This window comes from Phyllobates terribilis, unplaced genomic scaffold (assembly GCF_046119375.1).
Source record: "Phyllobates terribilis strain yellow unplaced genomic scaffold, ASM4611937v1 Scaffold_1__5_contigs__length_1240528914, whole genome shotgun sequence".
Lineage (NCBI taxonomy): Eukaryota > Metazoa > Chordata > Amphibia > Anura > Dendrobatidae > Phyllobates > Phyllobates terribilis.
Window position 1 is genome coordinate 274,706,765 of NW_027362761.1, and position 20,722 is coordinate 274,727,486.

Consider the following 20,722-nt stretch of genomic DNA (forward strand, 5'->3'; position numbering starts at 1 on the left):
GCTTCAAACCCGCAGCGGCTCCTGATCATGGGCACGAACCCATGGGCATGCCCATGGCACGTACCCATGGGCATACTCAAGCTCACCCGCAGCATGTCAATTTCTGTAGCGGACACGCTAGTCTCTGCTGCAGATTTTGACCGATTGAAGTGTAATTATATACGGTGGATCGGATCCACATGTATTGACAGCAAAAGTGCGGCATCAGAGCAGAGCCTTTTGGACACAGCGAAAATACGCTGGGTCCAAAGTGCTGATTGTTGCTGATCGTGGGGACTTGGCGGTTAACGAAACAGCTGTGAGCTGTTATTAAGTCAGGGAACATGTTTGCCTAATGACACCTTCCTAGGCTAAAAATAGCATCTCCAGCTGCCCCAGAAATGACTTGAATGGAAATGCTAATGAGATTGGGTGTATGGGATTAGCTGACACCTAGCAGTTCTGTTTTGTGATGAAAAGGTGTCAATCAGACCCTTTCATTACTAAACCTAATTAAAGTTACTGGTAACCTTGTTCTGAAACCACTCCTTTGTTTTTTTCGCTGTGTGCTTAGGGTCATTGTCTTGTTGGAAGGTGAACCTTCAGCTAAGTCTGAGGTCCAGAGCACTCCGGAAGAGGTTTTCATCCAGGATATCTCTATACTTGGCCGCATTCATGTTTCCTTCAATTGCAACCAGTCGTCCTGTCCCTGCAGCTGAAAAACACCCCCTAGCATGATGCTGCCACCACCATGTTTCACTATTGGGATTATATTGGGCAGGTGATGAGCAGTGCCTGGTTTTCTCCACACATACTGCTTAGAATTATCACTAAAAAGTTCTATCTTCGTCTCATCAGACCAGAGAATCTTATTTCTCATAGTCTTCATGTGTTTTTGAGTAAACTCTGTGCGGGCTTTCATATGTCTTGCACTCAGGAGAGGCTTCCGTCGGGCCACTCTGCCATAAAGGCCCGACTGGTGGAGGGTTGCTTTGATAGTTGACTTTGTAGAACTTTCTCCCATCTCCCTACTGCATCTCTGGAGCACAGCCACAGTGATCTTGGGGTTCTTCTTTACCTCTCTCACCAAGGCTCTTCTCCCACGATTGCTCAGTTTGGCTGGACGGCCAGGTCTAGGAAGACTTCTGGTGGTCCCAAACTTCTTCCATTTAAGGATTATGGAGGCCACTGTGCTCTCACAAGGAAATGGACAGTATGTGACTTAAATATGAGTGTCTGAGCAAAGGGTCTGAATACTTATGACCATGTGATATTTGTTTTTCTTTTTTGATAAATTTACAAAAATTTCTACATTTTTTTTTTTTTTCAGTCAAGATGGAATGCAGAGTGTACTTTATTGAGAAAAAATGAACTTTTTAGAATTTACCAAATGGCTGCAATGAAACAAAGAGTGAAAAATGTAAAGGGGTCTGAATACTTTCCGTACACGCTCAGTAGTGAGGCAGGGCTGTGGAGTCGGGAGTCAGATAAGTTGAGGAGTCTGAGTCCATGGTTTGGCTTGCCAACTCCACAGCCCTGGTTATTACCACATAAAGTGACACTGGCCAGAATTGTAAAAATTTGGCCTTGTCATGAAGGTGAAAACAGGCTCAGGGGTGCAGGGATTCAACCCACTTTTCAAAAACACAGAGCCGGCTAGGATTGGTATAACAAAAAAACGCCAAGTCTAAATTTTTGCACGAGTTGCGCAAAATTTTATTCTATAAGGGTATGTGCACACGATGCAGAAATGAAGCAGAAAATTTCAGCATCTCCCTGGCAGAAAAAACGCATGCAGATTGTGCATGCGTTTTTCCTGCAGGATACATGCGGATTCACATGCGTTTCCGCATGTGGATTGACAAGCGCATTCCAGGCGATTTTAGCATCACCTGGAAAGTGCTTGACAACTAGGTCACACTATATAAATCCATGCAGCCGACATGGATTTATATAGTGTGACCCGAGAGAGTGTATATACTTACCTCCGATGGCCCGCGCTGTCCTGCTCAATCCATTCTCCCTCGCCGGCAACTTTGAATTGAAAGACCTGCCGACGTCAGCATCACGTGACCCGTCACATGACTCTGACGTCAGCGCAGGTCCTACAACTCACTGCAAGTGCCGGGAACCAAGAAGGAGCGCTGCGCGGGCCGACAGAAGGTAAGAATACATTTATTTTTTATTTTATTCTTTTTTTACAGCTTTTTTAATGGTACCTGGGTGTGGATGAGACTCTCCTCTCCTCCACACCCGGGTACCATCCGCACATTAGAACGCGCCAATTACGCAAGTACAGATGCAGTCTTGCGGAATTGGCGCGCTCTAATGCAAGTCAATGGCGGCGAAAACGCCGCGTTTCCGCAAAATTAATTGACATGCTGCGGATTTTTGAGCGCAGCGTTTACGCTGCTGAAAAATCCGCATCATGGGCACAGCACATGTGGATTTCAATTGGAGAACATTGCTGCCCTTCTACCATGCGTTTTTAATGCGTTTCCGCAACTGCAAAAACGCCGCGGAAACGCATTAAATACGCATCGTGTAAACTCAGCCTTACAAATGTGAGAGGAGAGTCAAGGAGCGCAGCCTTTGCCATCACTGGCTATGCTGAACTCTGCAGTCGAGGGGAGTTTGTCCTCGGTTGCGGCGCTCTGCATAGGCATTAACCTGGATCACTAAACTCTCTTCATAGACAGAGCTTTGTCATCGCGCTTCTGCCTATTCATATTGCAGCAGCCAATGGTAAACTCATCTTAACCAGTATTCCCTGTTGAGGAACCTGCAGCACCGACTGCAGTCCAATGTTTTCTCGTCTAGCTCGCCAGACGGGCACTCACTTCAAATTTTTCACCCCCATAGAATTTGGCAGCTACAGCAACACCCCCTTTTACATGCTACACCACAGAACCCATCCCCCACTATAACACATTTTAATATTCACAACCAATAGCTTGAGATTAGCCTTGGCCTTCTCATCTGGTGTTACTGCAGTTTCTATTGAATATTGTTGCTTACTTGGCGGCAAATCTCCTAAAATGTTAAAATCTTCAGCATGTTCACATTTTTGCTCTGATTTCTGCACCTATGTGTGGATTGGAAAACCTCATCTACAGGTATTGTACTGTAAATATTTGCACTAAATTAAAAAGGCCAATATCTCTGAAACTGTACGGTGGGTTTCTTAAAAAAAATAAATAATGGGCCGCTCAGGTGACCAGCGGAAACATGAGAATAAAACTGGTTCCTTTTGACCTGGTGACAGGTCCTCTTAAAACGGATATTCCAGCCAGAACGTTTTTTTGTTTATCCACTGCAGGATAATGACTACTAGATGGGTAAGAACCTTTTATCTGAATGGGGGACCCCAATCACCTTCCTTCTAGCCATAAGGTCTCTTGGTGGTTTCCTTCAGTGCCATTACCTTTGTGTAGAGCGGACGGACACATGTCCGATCACGGCTCATTCCCACTAGCCACAGATTTGCTGGTGTATATTGATAGGTTGCAGATTTTCCAGAGGCATGTCCGTGGTGTAATACATGTATTTCACAAATTTCTTCTACAAATTGCAAATATATTCCACATGTAACTTAAAATGCGATGCAGGCATTCACATTCTCTTTGGTGTTCATCATGGCCATCTCCTCTATAAAGCATACAGTAAAATCTATGTCAATTCTGCAACGGCCTTGGCAAACCCGCGTGTAACACCTGCCGATTTGGATGCAAATTTATGACTAAATCGGCAGCGTACTTGCCAGAAACAAAAAATGGCCTTTATGTAGGGATTTCTGCTATAATTTGATAGAGCCCCAATGGAGAGAGTGTTGATGATGTCTGTAAATCGCTGCAGAATATAATGGCTCTATATAAGCAAAGCATAATAAAAACTTTAAAAAATTATGATGGCCATTATCCGCCCCTTATGGCCTATGAGGAATGGTGATGATCAGCTATGTGCTGCCATGGTGTTGAAACCTTACCTCTTCCTTCAGTGTCCAGATCTTGTCTGAAATAATTTAGTCTTATCCACGTTTAATAATCACATTTTCGTTTACTACATTTTAGTATTTTTTTTTGCCGTATGATAAAAAAAAAAACCAAATCGCTGTTTTTAATAGATGCTGTTTTTTTTGGGGGGGTTAGTGTGTTTTGTTTTTGTTTTTTTAAGTGTACGCGTGAATGGGGACTCAAATACTTATTTTTCCACCTCCAGTAAGCAAAAAACGGATCATTTTCAAATGGGAGAAAAACTGACTGTTATTTTATGGATCAGTTTTCCATAGAATTCAATGTTTTAAAAAAAAAAAAAAAGAAAAAAAGTAAACATTGAATTCTATGGAAAACTGATCCATAAAATAACAGTCAGTTTTTCTCCCATTTGAAAATGATCCGTTTTTTGCTTACTGGAGGTGGAAAAATAAGTATTTGAGTCCCCATTCACGCGTACACTTAAAAAAACAAAAACAACAAAACTTATGCATGAGACGTTCCGTTTTAACAATCCATGTGGTTTTCTTTTGGCTGTTTTGTGTGTAACATTCTGGTGACACGTACCGGAATAGAATTTTTGAAAACTCGGACATGTATGCAGCCCCATCGTTTAAGTGTGAAAAATGATGCCACATGTACTGGAATCAGACGTGTGAAGGTGGCCTAGGGCTACGTCCCCACAATCGGGAACAGCAGCGCTTTGGATGCAGCATATCTTCGCTGAGGTTCATGTTAGTCTTGTATTTTCAGCTTGCGTGAAGCCCAGGTTAGTAATGGAGAGGCGTCTAGAAGACATCCCCCATTACTAAACCCATAGTAAAAGTTTGGAAATAAATACACGGTCTGAAAAAAAAAAAAAAAAAAATCCACACGATTTTACATTTATTTAAACATAGACACCATATACTCTCTAGGCGTTAGCCTAATCCCTGAAGCAATTGTCCCCTGTAAAAAAAAAAAAAAAAAAAAAAAAAAAAAAAAAAAGTAACCTTATACTCTACTAATGCCCAATCCATTTGAAGCCATTGTTACCTGTAAAAAAAAAAAAACATATACCTCACCTGTCCGAAGTGATGAAATAATCCATATTGTCCCAAGGCAATCTGTTTATTTGTAGATCAGTCACATCAGCAGATGTGACTGCTCTATATGACAGCAGGCCAACACTGACAATGACTCCTGTGTCAGTGCAAAGCTCTGAGCTGCTGTGAGAGCGGTTACCGTGAGTTGATCACCAGATCTCATCAGCTGATGAATTGCTGTGACCGCTCTCACAGCAGATCAGCGCTGTACACTGCGGCAGCGATTACTCTCCGGTCAGTATGTAGCCAGCTGCCGGGTAGAACAGTCAAATCTGCTGATGTGACTGTTCTACAAATGATCCGATTGCCGGGGGGAAACTCTGGACTACATGGATTAGGGCGGACAGATGAGGGATATGGTGGTTTATTTATTTATTTTTTTTTACTGGTGACATGGACTTAAGGGATTTGGTTTTAGGTGAATATAATGTGGTGTTTGTTTTTATTTCAGTATTTATTTCTTTCAACTTTTTTTTTTTTTTCTATACTATGAGCACAGGCGCCAGCTGATGACCTCTCCAGTCAACGGCTCCTGATCTCGCTGTTACCAGCGACAACAGACGTAGGCTGATGGGAGTAGTAGTCTCTCATCAGCCGACTCCTGGGACCCCGCGGTCAATTCTTTGTGCATTTTTGACCCATTGACTTCAATTGAGTCAGTCAAATAAGCAGCAAAAATCCGCAAACATTTTTATACCTGCGGATTTGACTGACTCAATTGAAGTCAATGGGTGAAAAATGTGGCAAAACAGCACAAAGAATTCACATGCTGCAAATTTAAACGCACAGCAAATCCTGAAAGGAAAATTACTGATTATGTGCACAGCACTTCAGGTTTCTAATTGACTTAGCTGGCATAAGGATTCCATTGCGTTTTTGGGCCAATTCCGCCCGGAAAAAAACACAGCTAAAATGCACTATGTGCACACAGCCTACCACTCGTGACTATGTATTTTTTGACATGGTGCTCACTAAGTTTTATTGATTTATTATACTCAGCAGTCAAGGACGCCGTATAGAAGTTAGATGTTTTCTGTGATTTTACAAATTTGCCCCTAAAGTAGGAAATATTACCTGTTGAATGACTAGTTACTCCATTGTCACCATTCTGGTAGTCCTGCAGTGATTACACTTTGTCTCCATCATTCATATAACTACTGCAATCGATCACTGCCCACCTGAGTGAAATTCAACAGGTAACTGCTGTTTAATTCTGTATATTTTATAGCATTTCCTATTCTCGGGCAAATTGTCTAAAATCCAAGAAAACTCCGTGAAGCATTGACTTTTTTTTTTTTGCACATGTCCACACCAAAATGCACAATAGCAATTTTCTTTGATTAGTTTGCTTCTGCTACGTTGTTTTTGGTGCAGATTTGTCATTGAGGGTTTTGGTTTTTTTTTTTAGTGCAGGAACCGTAAATGTGTGGGTTTTATTTTCAAGCTCCCTGGGGCGGGGGGAGCGAACAGTTTAACCGCATGGTGGACATGAGTTTTCATAAAATCAAATCCACTTTTCATTAACTGTTACATTCAATTGTGAACACACAAAATAAGGTAGTATTTGCCCTATGCGGGAGGATGGCCTTAAAGGGGTTGTCCCCCTTCACAAAAATTTGGGCTATAATCTGCAGTAGTTCTGAAAAAAATAAAATTAAAAATAACCCGAATATTGCTGTAATATCTGAGCTCTAATTAGCTGCAGTGCTGTCACCGTGACCTCAGTGCTGCAAACAAACAATAGATACCGGGGTAGCGAGCTGGACCCTAAATGGGTAAATAATACTCAGTTTGTATTTATTACTGCCAAAGTTTTTGTGAAAGGGGGCAACCCATTTAGGGCACAGTCAGACGGCCGTATAAATCGGACAGAGATCTGACCACAATGCATGGACTGGCCGTTGGCTCTCCCAACCAGAGTGTGCCAGCTTTATACATTACTATGCAGCTGTTACACTTGGGTCGGGAGATCCTTTGGCCAGTCCATGCCTTGCAGTCAGATCTCTGTCCGATTTTATACTGCCGTCTGACTGTGCCATTAATGTGTATGGTAGAAGTAATTAAAATGGGTCTTATTTGTCTAAAACTAGGATATGATAGATCCATTCAAAGTAGGAGCCCCTAGCAGTATTCAGGGCAGTGTTGCCTTCTTGTTAGTGTAGTGTAACCCCTATAGTAATCGTTGCATTATATGAAGGTTTATTAATATTTTCAATTGCTATATTTTGGAATACGGTTTTATCCCTTTATAATATTTTCCTTCTATCATTATTGACTGGTAATAAGCATGCTGATAACTAAGCCTTCACTGCTGCATTGGAGACATCCTGCCGGGGTTTCATATTGCAGATATGCCGCATATTCGAGATTAATTGGCAGGATTTCTATAAATATGCGTACCAGCTTACATACACTAAAGGTTTTTTTCCTCTAAAATCTTGTGTGGTACTGTAGTAATATTCCTAATTATTGTAATCCTCTTACTATTACCCCACACCATTTACTATTAACAGGCACTTACGGTAATTGCGATGGATTAACTAACATTAATTACGTCTTTAGTCTTATTGTGCTGGAGGTTTTCATTTTAGTGCTGGCTTATGTCCAGGTCTTTACCAGTGTAGGACAAAACAAATAAACTGGAAGACTTCTATCCTGTTATAAACCAAGGTGCCAGTAGATAATGAACAGGTATTCCAGATCTACAGGGAATCTCCGAAATCCTCTTGACTCTGTGGGTGGTGTAAAGTCTGGGATATGATCGCTATACCCAAAAACCCCTCGCTTCGCCATGGCCTGCCACACTGAAGGAATATTCTTCTAATAAAGTTGATTCCAAGCCAGGATCTGTAATTTCTGTATTTGTGGCTTCTCTAATACTAATTCATCATGTCTGACAGCCAAAAAACGAGGTTTAATAGCAAATGGTTTTCTTAATAGTCGAGGTGTCTTCAGCGGACTAAACAATAGTGCATGAATTATTGATATCTATGGGTTTGTGGGCTGATATTATGATCACTCTGGTAGATTTCCATTACAGTGTGTCTGGATTTAAAGGGGGCTGTCTCGTGTTCATTAATGGTAACAATATGTAAAAACTGACCAACTTTGCAACTGACATCTTATTAAAAATACTCTCCGTTCCCAAGAATGGAGGTATTTTTATTTCTAGAGTGTACAGCACGTGGTGAGCTAGACAAACGACTACAGAATGACCAGTCTCCTAAGCTAGAAGCGTGCCCATGCAAGCGCCGCTCTGAAGCTAGCCGAATCCGGTAAACTGCCTTTAGTCTCTCAACAGCATGGGAGAGGGTATAGTTTTTAGACCAACCATCCTGCTGGTCTGAACTGTCAATCTTCAGGAACGCACCACCGCTCCAACAAGCAGGAAATCGGGAAGAAGAGGGGCAGTGCGCCCCCTTAAGAAAGATGAGCACACCACTTTAATTGCAGTTGGACATATCATTGATGCCTTCTAACCCTATTGATATCCAGAACCTAGGGGCACCTATGACTCTAAAGCGCTCCATATATACATTTTGGATATTTAAGCTATATTCCTACCAGTTTAATTGCATTAAGTGGAGCAGTAAATATAAATTGGTCACATGCGCTGTATCCAAGGTCAAAGCCGAATAGGGTACTGATGACAGAAGGGACATTTCTCTACTTCAACCTTCTCCGGTCTCTTCTAGTAAAATAAATGGTATTATGCGATCACTTTTAATTCCTAATTTTCATATTTTCAAACAGGATATTGAAGAGCTGGACCCACGGGGCAGGACAGCGTTGCACCTTGCGGTTTCCCTAGGACATCTTGAGTCTGCTAGAGTACTTCTCAGGCATAAAGCAGATGTCACAAAAGAAAACAGTGATGGCTGGACTGGTAAAACATCAATCGTACTTTTTGTCCCTTCTATTAAACTTTATGCTTTATTAATTTGAATAGATTCAGTGTGATAGAACATTCCCTTGTAGCCCAAAGTGAGTTACCTTACAAAACCTGATCAGGGGAGCGGCTCCAACAAGTCTCTATTCCCTACTCCAATTCCGCTGATTTTACACATGAAGTACCTATTCTTCTTTTCATTACATGATTTGTGCATTTTTCACATTCTCCCCCCTCTGATAGCTGTATCTTTAATTTGCAATCATCTGAGCTAGTGGGTTAATAGTGTTATCAGGTCTGCTGTACACAGACTTGAGGGATTTTTGCTGTCCTTATTTAGCACACCTCCCACAAATGGCATCAGCACTGAGCAGTGTAGCTGTGAATTTGACACTGGGGTGTTCTATGCATCTCTCTGTATCTCTGCTTCGCCGTATTCCTCCCTCGCCCCTCATTGAGGGGACAGTCTTGTCTTGAGTCAGAAGATTTTAGAAGTTTTTCATAATGAATGATGAGTTCAGGAGGCAAACGGAAGAGAAGTGGCCGATAAGTGGGGGAAGAAGCTTATTTCTCTGATAAGATGAATTACACAGTATACTTGGAATTGATTAGAAGGAAGTATTTAGTGATCCTTGTATAACACACTTGCTCACAAAGGGAATGATGTTCAACCTCCATAGTCACTAACTGCATTCGTCTTGTAATGCCTGTACATTTGTAGTGTATTTACAGTACATGATCTCTTCCAGTTTTGCATGAAGCAGTCAGCACCGGAGACCCAGAGATGGTGCAGATGGTTCTGCAGTATCGGGAATTTCACAAGGCATCCACAGCCCTTGGAGGAGTACCTGAACTACTGAAGAAAACGCTGGAGGTGACCTTATCTTATTCTTGCAACAAAATGCTGTAGGGCCAAGTCAACCCTGCAACCAATTATTTGAGAGCCTTTTTTTTTAATTTTATTTAAACAAACAGTTTTTACTTTCAGATCTAAGGTTGCAGCTTTTGCCATATTTACTCCCAATCTGAATGTACTTTAAAGACTGTGTACCACCCCCCAAGTCACTAGTGCAGGCTCCTTCATTCCTAATGGGCAACGGATTTCTTTTTTAACAGACATTTCTACAGCAGGGTAGTTTGTTAGAAACCTCTTTACTCGTACCTAAAAAGCATACTACTTATTAATTGATGCTTCCTAGTGCTATTCCAAGTGTTCTATCTGCCAACTGTTTAAGGCACTACTCCAGCGTATTTTTTATTTTTTATGCCTTTGTAAGGGTTTTTGTATGTGAGTATAATGCATGTAGTTACATACTCACCTGCCTGCTTCTTCATCTTCTTTGTTTTCAGCCCCACTCTGGCATCAGGTAACAACTTTTATAACTTGCAGGATTACTGTGTGTTCCAAAAGTCATTTTTCTATCAGTATTTGGTCAGTATTCGATCAGTATTTTTTTCTCAGGAGTGGGAGCTAAAACCATGTGCGGAACAATCAGAGAAAAGGTATAATAGAAACAAGTCACCAATTCTGCATTTATCACTCACTCCTGGTTTTGTCTCCTACTCCTGAGAAATACTGACCAAATACTGATAGTGGGGCCGTGGCCTTAGAATGAGACTATAGAGCCTTGTTCTTAATTCCCGCAGACTTGCATTGAGAAGGTTTAAAAAGTGATGTCTGCTTCTCACAGCAATCGCTGTGTGATATGACCGGTCACAACTGCAGTCATGTGGTGCCGGAGTGGGACAGAAATTGGTGAAGACTGAGTATGTGACTACATGCATTACGCTCACCTGTGTGATCCCTAACAAAGGGACAAAACAAAAACTTGCTTTAAGGTTTTTTTGTTTTTTTTTTATCATAAGATGCTTAACTTTGTGTTTCAGATCCTTACCATTTTCGACATCCTAGCTTTCATTCAGTGAATGATAACATTCATTACTACATGCAGGGACTTATAGACATGAAAACCATTTCCAATGAAACCACTGCTGTGAGCTAAATACATCAGCAGCTTAAAGTGGTTGTCTGGGCATATAATATTGATGACCTCTCCTATCTCAGATTGGTGGCTGTATGACACCCAGGACTCGCGCTGATCAGCTGTTATTAGCACTGGTGGTGGCTGGGTGTAAATAGTGAATGAAGCTGCACTACACAGCTCTGTTTGATATGTAGCAGGCACTGCTGGGTACTGCAGGTCAGCTCCACTTTCTGCCTCTTCATGTGTTTTTATTTACTGAGAGCAAGCAGAGATTTTGATACGAGTGAATAATTGAAAAGCTACAGCAGAACAAAGTGAAGGTTCTGGAGTGGCCATCTCAGTCTCCTGACCTCAATGTCATTGAGCCACTCTGGGGAGATCTCAAGCACACAGTTCATGCTAGACAGCCCAGGAATTTACAGGAGCTGGAGGCTTTTTGCCAAGAAGAATGGGCAGCTTTACCATCTGAGAAATTAAAGAACCTCATCCACAACTACCACAAAAGACTTTAAGCTGTCATTGATGTTAGAGGGGGCAATACATGATATTAAGAACTGGGGTATGTGAACTTTTGATCAGGGTCATTTGGATGTTTTTGGTTGTCATTAAGATTTAAAAAGAGAAAACACAGTAGTTTGACAATAAATGGCTTCACCCAACCAATAACCATGAGTGGAGAAAAAGTTTTTTTTATTATCATTCATATTCTCTGAAACAAGGCCAAGAAAGGAAAAATTCTCCTGGGGTTATGTTAACTTTTGAGCACAACTGTATATACAACCCCTGGCAAAAATTACAGAATCACCAGCCTCGGAGTATGTTTATTCTGATAGATGAAGAGTACTGTTTGTCACTCATTAAGTCCATGCCTCAGAGACTGCAAGCTGTTATTAAAGCCAGAAGTGGTGCAACAAAATACTAGTGATGTATTGGAGTGTTCTTTTGTGTGTTTGTTTTTCATGATTCCATAACTTTTTCCTCAGAATTGAGTGATTCCATAATTTTTTCCCTCTGCTTGGTTTGAAAAAATTAACCTTACTGAGTACCACAATTTTAATCTTGATTTCTTTTAGTGTTTCTTAAAGCCCTAAAGTTGCCATTTGAAATGACTAGTTTTGTGCCATGTCTGTGATCTGCTTCTTTTCAGCAACATTAAACAACTGAATGAACATCCTCCGAGCCCCGTGATTCCATAATTTTTGCCAGGGGTTGTAGTATGTATTTATTACTGTTGGATAACCGCTTTAAAAGTATACTTTAGAAACTCTATCTAATGAGAGGCAGAGCTAACTTATTTTAATTTTTATTTAGCATCTATTAGTAAATGGCACATTCATATTTTCTTTGTTTTTTATTTTTATTAGGCTTCTGATTTTTATGTGGAAATGAAGTGGGAGTTCACAAGCTGGGGTAAGCTGATACCGATTTGTATGTAATACAAAAAACGTTTTTTCCATCTAACTCTCCCATACAGGTCTTTATTGGTATTTTGTCAATAGTGTATGCTTTTATATTCCTTATCAGTTTTAAGTGTCCCCCCCAGCTGTATCCAGGATATGATATTCACATGAGGAAGAAAAAAAAAAATTCTGTCTTGGTGGGAAGAGACTATCTGCTATAATGTCTCCCATGCATGACACACAGAGAGAGGAATTCTTACTCTTCATCCCTTAGTAAGCACACAGACAGAAGTGGATGAAATTATACAGCAGTACTGAGCTGTGTAGATGTGAGTCCAGCTCTGGGAGTGAGGTAAAACAAATTGTAAGAAAACCCAGCACATTTTTGTTCTTGCCCTCTCGGGGGGGAAGAAGTGTCTCTTCTCCAATTTTAAGATATATTACAAAGTTTCTTAGATTCGCTTGAATTATTCATTTATTTGTTGAAAGTACAATTTTCACTTTTAGGGCATTATCCACTATCTAGACAACCCCCTTTTTAAATGTTGTAGTCCCTCAAGTAAAATAAAAATGACCTATCCACCGCTTCCCTCCACACTGGTGCAGTTATAGTGATGGTGGTGCCAGGTCTCTTGGCGCTTGTGTAACATTAAAGAGGTATTCCCAGCTGAAAGATCCTATCCCTATATGTATTAGGTCTAGTAATAATAAACCAGTAGAAAGAATATCATAAACAGCACTCTGTAACGGGTCTGGGAGGCGGAACCTCTGAGCTACTATACAAGGGGGCGGTCCTTGTAAGGGAGCGGGTGGCGACCAGGGAAGACGGGCAGGAAGTCACAGCAGGTGACCGGGGCAGTCTCTGGATGAACGGGCAGATGGTCACGGCAAGTGACCGGGGCAGTCTCTAAATGAACGGGCAGATGGTCACGGCAAGTGACCGGGGCAGTCTCTGAATGAACGGGCAGATGGTCACGGCAAGTGACCGGGGCAGTCTCTGGATGAACGGGCAGATGGTCACGGCAAGTGACCGGGGCAGTCTCTGGGTAAAGGGTTGGTACGACCTGTGGCGGCTGATGATAGACGTGAGCTCCCAGGTGAGCAGGCGAGAGTCTCTGGATGAACGGGTGGTCACAGCATGTGACGGCGGAGCCTCCAGGAAGACCAACAGACAGGCGGCAGATGAGCGCTCCCAGGTGAGCGGGCAGAAGTCTCTGGACAGGCGGGTGGTCACAGCACGTGACGGCAGAGCCTCCAGGTAGGCTAGCAGACAGGCAGCAGATGAGCGCTCCCAGGTGAGCGGGCAGGAGTCACTGGACAGGCAGGTGGTCACAGCACGTGACGGCGGAGCCTCCAGGTAGGCTAGCAGGCAGGTAGCAGATGTGTGCTCCCAGGTGAGCAGGCAAGCTGGTCCATAGACAGACTGACAGGAGTTGGAAGGCAGACCGTCGGACCTCAGGCAAGCAGGCAGGTGGCTGAAGTGCGCTCCCAGGTGAGCGGACAGGCTGGTCCTTAGACAGACTGACAGGAGTAGTAAGGCAGACCGTCGGACCTCAGACTAGCAGGCAGGTAGCAGATAATCAGGCAGGAATAAGACAGCAAGCTGGCAGGAATCTGGCAGGTAACTGGCAACGGGACCTGAGGGCTGAAGCAGAGTAGTGAACAGTGCAACAACATTGCTCGGGCACCTCCATTTTGGAGGAGGTGCCTTATATATGGTGAAGTCCTCCGGCCATTGGCCGGGGACTCCTTAGGACGGCGCGCGCGGCCCCTTTAAGAGGGAGGGAGCGCGCGCCCTAAGCACAGTGGCCGGGAAGGAGCGCGCGCTGCCAGCAGAGCGGGAGGAGGACGCCGGGCACGGAGCAGAGAGGTGAGGGGAACAGCGTCCCTGCCTAGCAGAGGGCAGGGACGCCGGCGCTACAGTACCCCCCCCTTTAGGCCCCCCCTTTTTTAGGCCAGACAGAAATTTAGCTAGGATAAGAGGGGCATGGATGTTCTCCCGGGGCTCCCACGTTCTCTCCTCAGGACCAAACCCCTTCCAATCTACTAGAAAAAAGGTCTTTCCTCTTACCCTTTTGGTGGCAAGAATGTTCTCTACCTCAAACTCGTCCTCAGCAGAAACCGGAGCAGGAGGCGTACCTGTAGACTTGGAAAAAGAGTTAAGTACCACAGGTTTGAGGAGAGATACATGGAAGGAGTTAGGGATCCGTAAGTTGGCCGGGAGTTTCAATTTATAGGCCACCGGGTTGATCTGACTGATGACCTCCAGAGGACCGATGAACCGAGGCCCTAACTTGTAAGAAGGTATCTTGAGTCGGACATATTTAGATGAGAGCCAGACTTTATCTCCAGGACGAAATTGTGGAGGATCCAGGCGTTTTTTGTCAGCGTGTCTTTTCATCCGTTCGGACGACTGAAGGAGTGCGGATCGGGTACTCTCCCAAATGGAGGAAAATTTGCTAACGAGAGATTCCGCAGCCGGGTTGTCCACAGAGGTGGAGACAGGAAAAGGAATCCGAGGATGCTGACCGAAGACTACAAAAAACGGGGATTTGGAGGAGGATTCGCTCTCGTGATTGTTATAAGAGAACTCGGCCCATGGTAGGAAATCCACCCAGTCTGAATGATGGGCATTAACGAAGTGCCGGAGGTAACTGGTCAGGTTCTGATTGATCCGCTCCACTTGACCATTGGACTGTGGGTGGTAAGCGGAAGAGAAGTCCAGGGTGACGTCTAGCAGTTTACAAGTGGCTCTCCAGAAGCGTGAGGTGAACTGTACCCCACGATCCGACACGATGTGGAGGGGCAGGCCATGAAGACGGAAGATGTGGCGGATAAAGTCTTTAGCCAGCTCGGGTGCAGACGGGAGGCCTGGCAGGGGAATAAAGTGAGCCATCTTGGAAAAGCGATCAGCGACCACCCAAATGACCGTACAACCGGCGGAGACGGGGAGATCAGTTTTGAAGTCCATAGCAATATGCTGCCAGGGGGCAGCAGGCACAGGAAGCGGAAGGAGGCGACCGGCTGGCAGGTGTCTCGGGACTTTGTTGCGGGCGCAGGACACACAGGCAGAAACAAAGTCTATTACGTCCTTGTGCAGGGTAGGCCACCAGTAGTGCCGGGCAATAAGCTGGAGGGTCTTTTTCTGACCGGCGTGGCCAGCTAGTTTAGACGAATGGCCCCAGTGTAGGATCTTCTTCCGATCAGGTACTGAAACAAACATCTTACCGGGAGGGAGACGATTTAGACTCACGGGAGCCACCTGCATTACTCTGGCGGGATCGATGATGTGTTTCGGTTCCTCCTCGAGATCAGACACCAGAAAGGATCGGGACAAGGCGTCTGCTTTGACGTTTTTGTCAGCCGGGCGAAAATGAAGAACAAAATCAAAGCGAGCAAAAAACAAGGACCACCGGGCTTGGCGCGGGTTAAGTCTCTGGGCATGCTGGAGGTAAGCCAAGTTCTTGTGGTCAGTGTAAATTATTACCGGGTGAAGAGCCCCCTCGAGTAGGTAACGCCACTCCTCCAACGCCAGCTTGATGGCCAATAACTCTCGGTCTCCTATGGAATAGTTGCGCTCAGAAGAGGAGAAGAGTTTGGAGAAGAAGCCACAAGTTACCATTCTCCCGGAAGATGATTTTTGAGTAAGTACCGCTCCGGCTCCAGAGGAGGAGGCGTCAACTTCCAGGAAGAACTGCTTGTTGCCGTCCGGGCGATGCAGCACCGGGGCGGAAGAGAAGGCCTGTTTTAGGGAAAGAAAGGCCTCCTCTGCTTTGGGCGGCCACTCTTTGGGATTAGTACCCTTACGGGTGAGCGCGGAAATTGGGGCAGTCTGGGAAGAGAAGTGTGGTATGAAGAGGCGGTAGTAGTTAGCGAAGCCCAGGAATCGCTGAATGGCCTTCAACCCCTCCGGTCGAGGCCATTTCTCGATGGCAGACAGTTTCTCTGGATCCATTCGTAGGCCGGTCTGAGAAATAATGTAGCCCAAGAACGGAAGCGAGGTCTGCTCAAAGAGGCACTTCTCGTATTTAGCGAAGAGGTGATTCTGCCTAAGCCTGAGCAGGACCTGACGAACGTCCCTCCGGTGAGTCTGGAGATCCGGAGAGAAGACCAAGATGTCGTCCAGGTACACCACTACGCAGGAGTAGAGAAGGTCCCGGAAGATGTCATTGACCAACTCTTGAAAGACGGCAGGAGCGTTACAGAGACCAAAGGGCATTACCAGATATTCATAGTGGCCGTCCCGGGTGTTGAATGCCGACTTCCATTCATCCCCCTGACGGATACGAACCAGGTTGTACGCCCCACGGAGGTCCAGTTTGGTGAAGATTCTAGCCCCCCTCAGACGATCAAATAACTCCGGAATGAGCGGAAGGGGGTACTTATTCTTCACCGTGATCTGGTTAAGGCCTCTATAGTCTATACAGGGACGGAGAGAGCCGTCCTTCTTTTTGACGAAAAAGAAGCCTGCTCCCGCCGGGGAGGTAGATTTCCGGATGAATCCCCTGGCCAGATTCTCCTCAATATATTCGGACATCGACCGGGTCTCAGCAGCGGATAATGGATAAATACGCCCACGGGGAGGAGTAGTACCAGGTAACAGGTCGATAGGGCAGTCGTATGGTCTATGAGGGGGTAGTGTCTCTGCTTCCTTTTTATTAAAGACATCAGCATAAGACCAATAAGGAATCGGAAGTCCAGGTAGATTAGCTGGGGTAGGAGAAGGACGGACGGGATGGACGGGAACCAGACAGGTCTTATGGCAGTCCTGTCCCCAGCGAAGGACTTCTCCGGTCTGCCAGTCAAGCACGGGTGCATGTCTCTGGAGCCAAGGTAGGCCTAGCAAGAGGGCGTGGGAGAGTCCAGGCAGAACATTAAAGGAGATACTCTCAGAATGCAGCATTCCCACCTGCAGAGTAATGGATTCGGTGATGAGTTGGATGGGGCGTGGTAAGAGACCCCCATCCACGGCAGCAACAGACAAGGGTACAGCCAGAGGTTTGGTGGGGATGCGGTATTTCTCTACCAGGGACTGTGAAATAAGATTCCCGTCTGCTCCAGAGTCAAGTTGGGCTAGTTCGAAAAAACGGTTCTCCCCGCAGATAATTGAGACTGACAGCAGCAGAGATGGAGAGGATTTATTCTTGTCTAGGTCGACCTCTCTGAGCGAACCTAGACACAGGCGTTTCCCGACCTCTCCGGGCAGATACGGATCCGGTGCTCCTTACTGCCACAATAGAAGCAGCTCCCCTCGGCACGGCGTAAGTCCTGACGGGTTTTGACCATCTTGGTCTGGTCGACCTGCATAGGCTCAGGAGAGTGTACCTGGGTAGAGACGGAGGGAGTGACGGGTTTCTGAAAAGTAGGAGCTAGACGTGGTAACCTCCTCTCACGGGTGACCTCTTTGGCACGCTCCTGGAACCGTAGGTCAATCCGGGTGGCAAGAGTTATTAGGTCATCGAGAGTGGTAGGGATGTCCCGACCGGCAAGTTCATCTTTAATACGGCCGGACAGACCCTCCCAGAAGACGGATACCAGAGCGTCGTTATCCCAGGCCAGCTCCGAGGCAAGGGTACGGAACCGTATGGCATATTGGCCCACGGTGAGACTTCCCTGACGGAGGCGTAGCAGTGATGATGCGGATGAGGTCTTCCGTCCGGGTTCGTCGAAGACTTTCCGGAAAGCCGTGAGAAAAGCAGGCAAGTTGGACACCAGGGGGTCTCCTCTCTCCCATAGAGGATTTAGCCAGGCCAGGGCCTCCCCGGTGAGATGGGACATGATGAATGCAATTTTGGCTCGGTCGGAGTTAAACTGGTGGGACAATAGTTCAAAGTGCAGGGTGCACTGATTTATGAAGCCCCGAGCCTGGGCGGAGTCGCCTCCGAAGCGAGGAGGTGCAGAAAGCCGGGGTCCGGGGTAGGATACCATGGTATTAGTGGGCAGCGGAGCTGCCGGATTGCGAGACATGGCACTGGCGGAGGTTGCTGGTGGAGCAGTCAGAGTGTCCAGGCGAGTATTGACATTCTGCAGGTGACCCAGGATGGACTCCTGTTGGGACCTTTGACGGGACAGTTCATGACACAGGTCCGAGAGCGAGGGAGCTTGGGTGCCACCGGGTTCCATGGCCCGAGCAAACTGTAACGGGTCTGGGAGGCGGAACCTCTGAGCTACTATACAAGGGGGCGGTCCTTGTAAGGGAGCGGGTGGCGACCAGGGAAGACTGGCTGGAGGTCACGGCAAGTGACCGGGGCAGTCTCTGGATGAACGGGCAGATGGTCACGGCAAGTGACCGGGGCAGTCTCTGAATGAACGGGCAGATGGTCACGGCAAGTGACCTGGGCAGTCTCTGAATGAACGGGCAGATGGTCACGGCAAGTGACCGGGGCAGTCTCTGAATGAACGGGCAGATGGTCACGGCAAGTGACCGGGGCAGTCTCTGGATGAACGGGCAGATGGTCACGGCAAGTGACCGGGGCAGTCTCTGGGTAAAGGGTTGGTACGACCTGTGGCGGCTGATGATAGACGTGAGCTCCCAGGTGAGCAGGCGAGAGTCTCTGGATGAACGGGTGGTCACAGCATGTGACGGCGGAGCCTCCAGGAAGACCAACAGACAGGCGGCAGATGAGCGCTCCCAGGTGAGCGGGCAGAAGTCTCTGGACAGGCGGGTGGTCACAGCACGTGACGGCAGAGCCTCCAGGTAGGCTAGCAGACAGGCAGCAGATGAGCGCTCCCAGGTGAGCGGGCAGGAGTCACTGGACAGGCATGTGGTCACAGCACGTGACGGCGGAGCCTCCAAGTAGGCTAGCAGGCAGGTAGCAGATGTGTGCTCCCAGGTGAGCAGGCAAGCTGGTCCATAGACAGACTGACAGGAGTTGGAAGGCAGACCGTCGGACCTCAGGCAAGCAGGCAGGTGGCTGAAGTGCGCTCACAGGTGAGCGGACAGGCTGGTCCTTAGACAGACTGACAGGAGTAGTAAGGCAGACCGTCGGACCTCAGACTAGCAGGCAGGTAGCAGATAATCAGGCAGGAATAAGACAGCAAGCTGGCAGGAATCTGGCAGGTATCTGGCAGGTAACTGGCAACGGGACCTGAGGGCTGAAGCAGAGTAGTGAACAGTGCAACAACATTGCTCGGGCACCTCCATTTTGGAGGAGGTGCCTTATATATGGTGAAGTCCTCCGGCCATTGGCCGGGGACTCCTTAGGACGGCGCGCGCGGCCCCTTTTAAGAGGGAGGGAGCGCACGCGCGCGCGCCCTAAGCACAGTGGCCGGGAAGGAGCGCGCGCTGCCAGCAGAGCGGGAGGAGGATGCCGGGCACGGAGCAGAGAGGTGAGGGGAACAGCGTCCCTGCCTAGCAGAGGGCAGGGACGCCGGCACTACACACTCATCTGTTTAAAAAGTAATGTCCTTTATTCCATGTTGCGGGACAATGCTATTGGAAAAAGCAGGGGTGTGGGGAGATGGACAGGTTCTGATCCATAAGCTACTGCAATGCCCTGCACACGGGATACGCGACATAGCGAATCAGAAGAACTATTCTACATTTCTAATTGGAGGTATTTGCTAATATTTATTAGCAAATAAAATAACAACTTTCATCTTCTGAAATACTCCCCTTGCGAGCTTTATCTGTCCTCCCAGTGGCCGATTAGCTGGCTGAGCATGTGCAGTTCTGGTCATCATAAAGAGTTTCCCCAGTGTGCACAACGTATGTGAGACGCCCCCTGCACTCACACAGGTCTGACAGCGTGCGCAGGATGCAGATTGCAGAGAAGCACGGAAGCGTGTGCAGTGATTTTTGCCCTCTGTGCTCATACAGGTCTGACATCTGGGTGAGATCGTTTTGCTTCACCTGCGCGCGGTCAGAGCTCCGTCTGAACCAGCTTCAATATCCGTTCTGGCCGTGATCCTGTTCCTGCCCCTCCGGCTACTGTCCCCTTGCGGTCAGCTGCTGCGGTTCCAGGATCTATCCTGGAGTGGTACCTGACTACCACCCGCGGCTCAAGTCTAACCACACCATCAGAGGCTCTAGTAAAGAACCATGTGGTCAGTTAGGCCCATCCAGGCTCTCCCCGGTCCGCACCCATCAGCGTGACACTGTCAATGTAAACAGTATAGCTAGAAAGTGCTGAAAATCACACTTCATATACTGTGGGTACAGAAAGTATTCAGACCCCTTTACATGTTTCGCTCTTTCATTGCAGCCATTTGGTAAATTCTAAAAAGTTCATTTTTTTTCTCATTAATGTACACTCTGCACCCCATCTTGACTGAAAAAAACAGAAATGTAGAAATTTTTGCAAATTTATTAAAAAATAAAAACTGAAATATCACATGGTCATAAGTATTCAGACCCTTTGCTCAGTATTGAGTAAAAGCACCCTTTTGAGCT

At 46.3% G+C, this 20,722-nt stretch overlaps 1 protein-coding gene across 3 annotated transcripts in view; it reads left to right on the forward strand.

The window, feature by feature from the left end:
• The window catches only part of ANKRD13A (ankyrin repeat domain 13A), a 50,291-nt gene that overhangs the window by 2,907 nt on the left and 26,662 nt on the right, over positions 1-20,722 (forward strand). For all 3 annotated transcript variants that reach the window (XM_073672859.1, XM_073672853.1, XM_073672860.1), the window contains 3 exons: positions 8,810-8,942; positions 9,695-9,819; positions 12,295-12,340. In XM_073672859.1, coding sequence (XP_073528960.1) covers positions 8,810-8,942; positions 9,695-9,819; positions 12,295-12,340 — 304 coding nt within the window. The remainder of the gene's footprint in view (positions 1-8,809; positions 8,943-9,694; positions 9,820-12,294; positions 12,341-20,722) is intronic.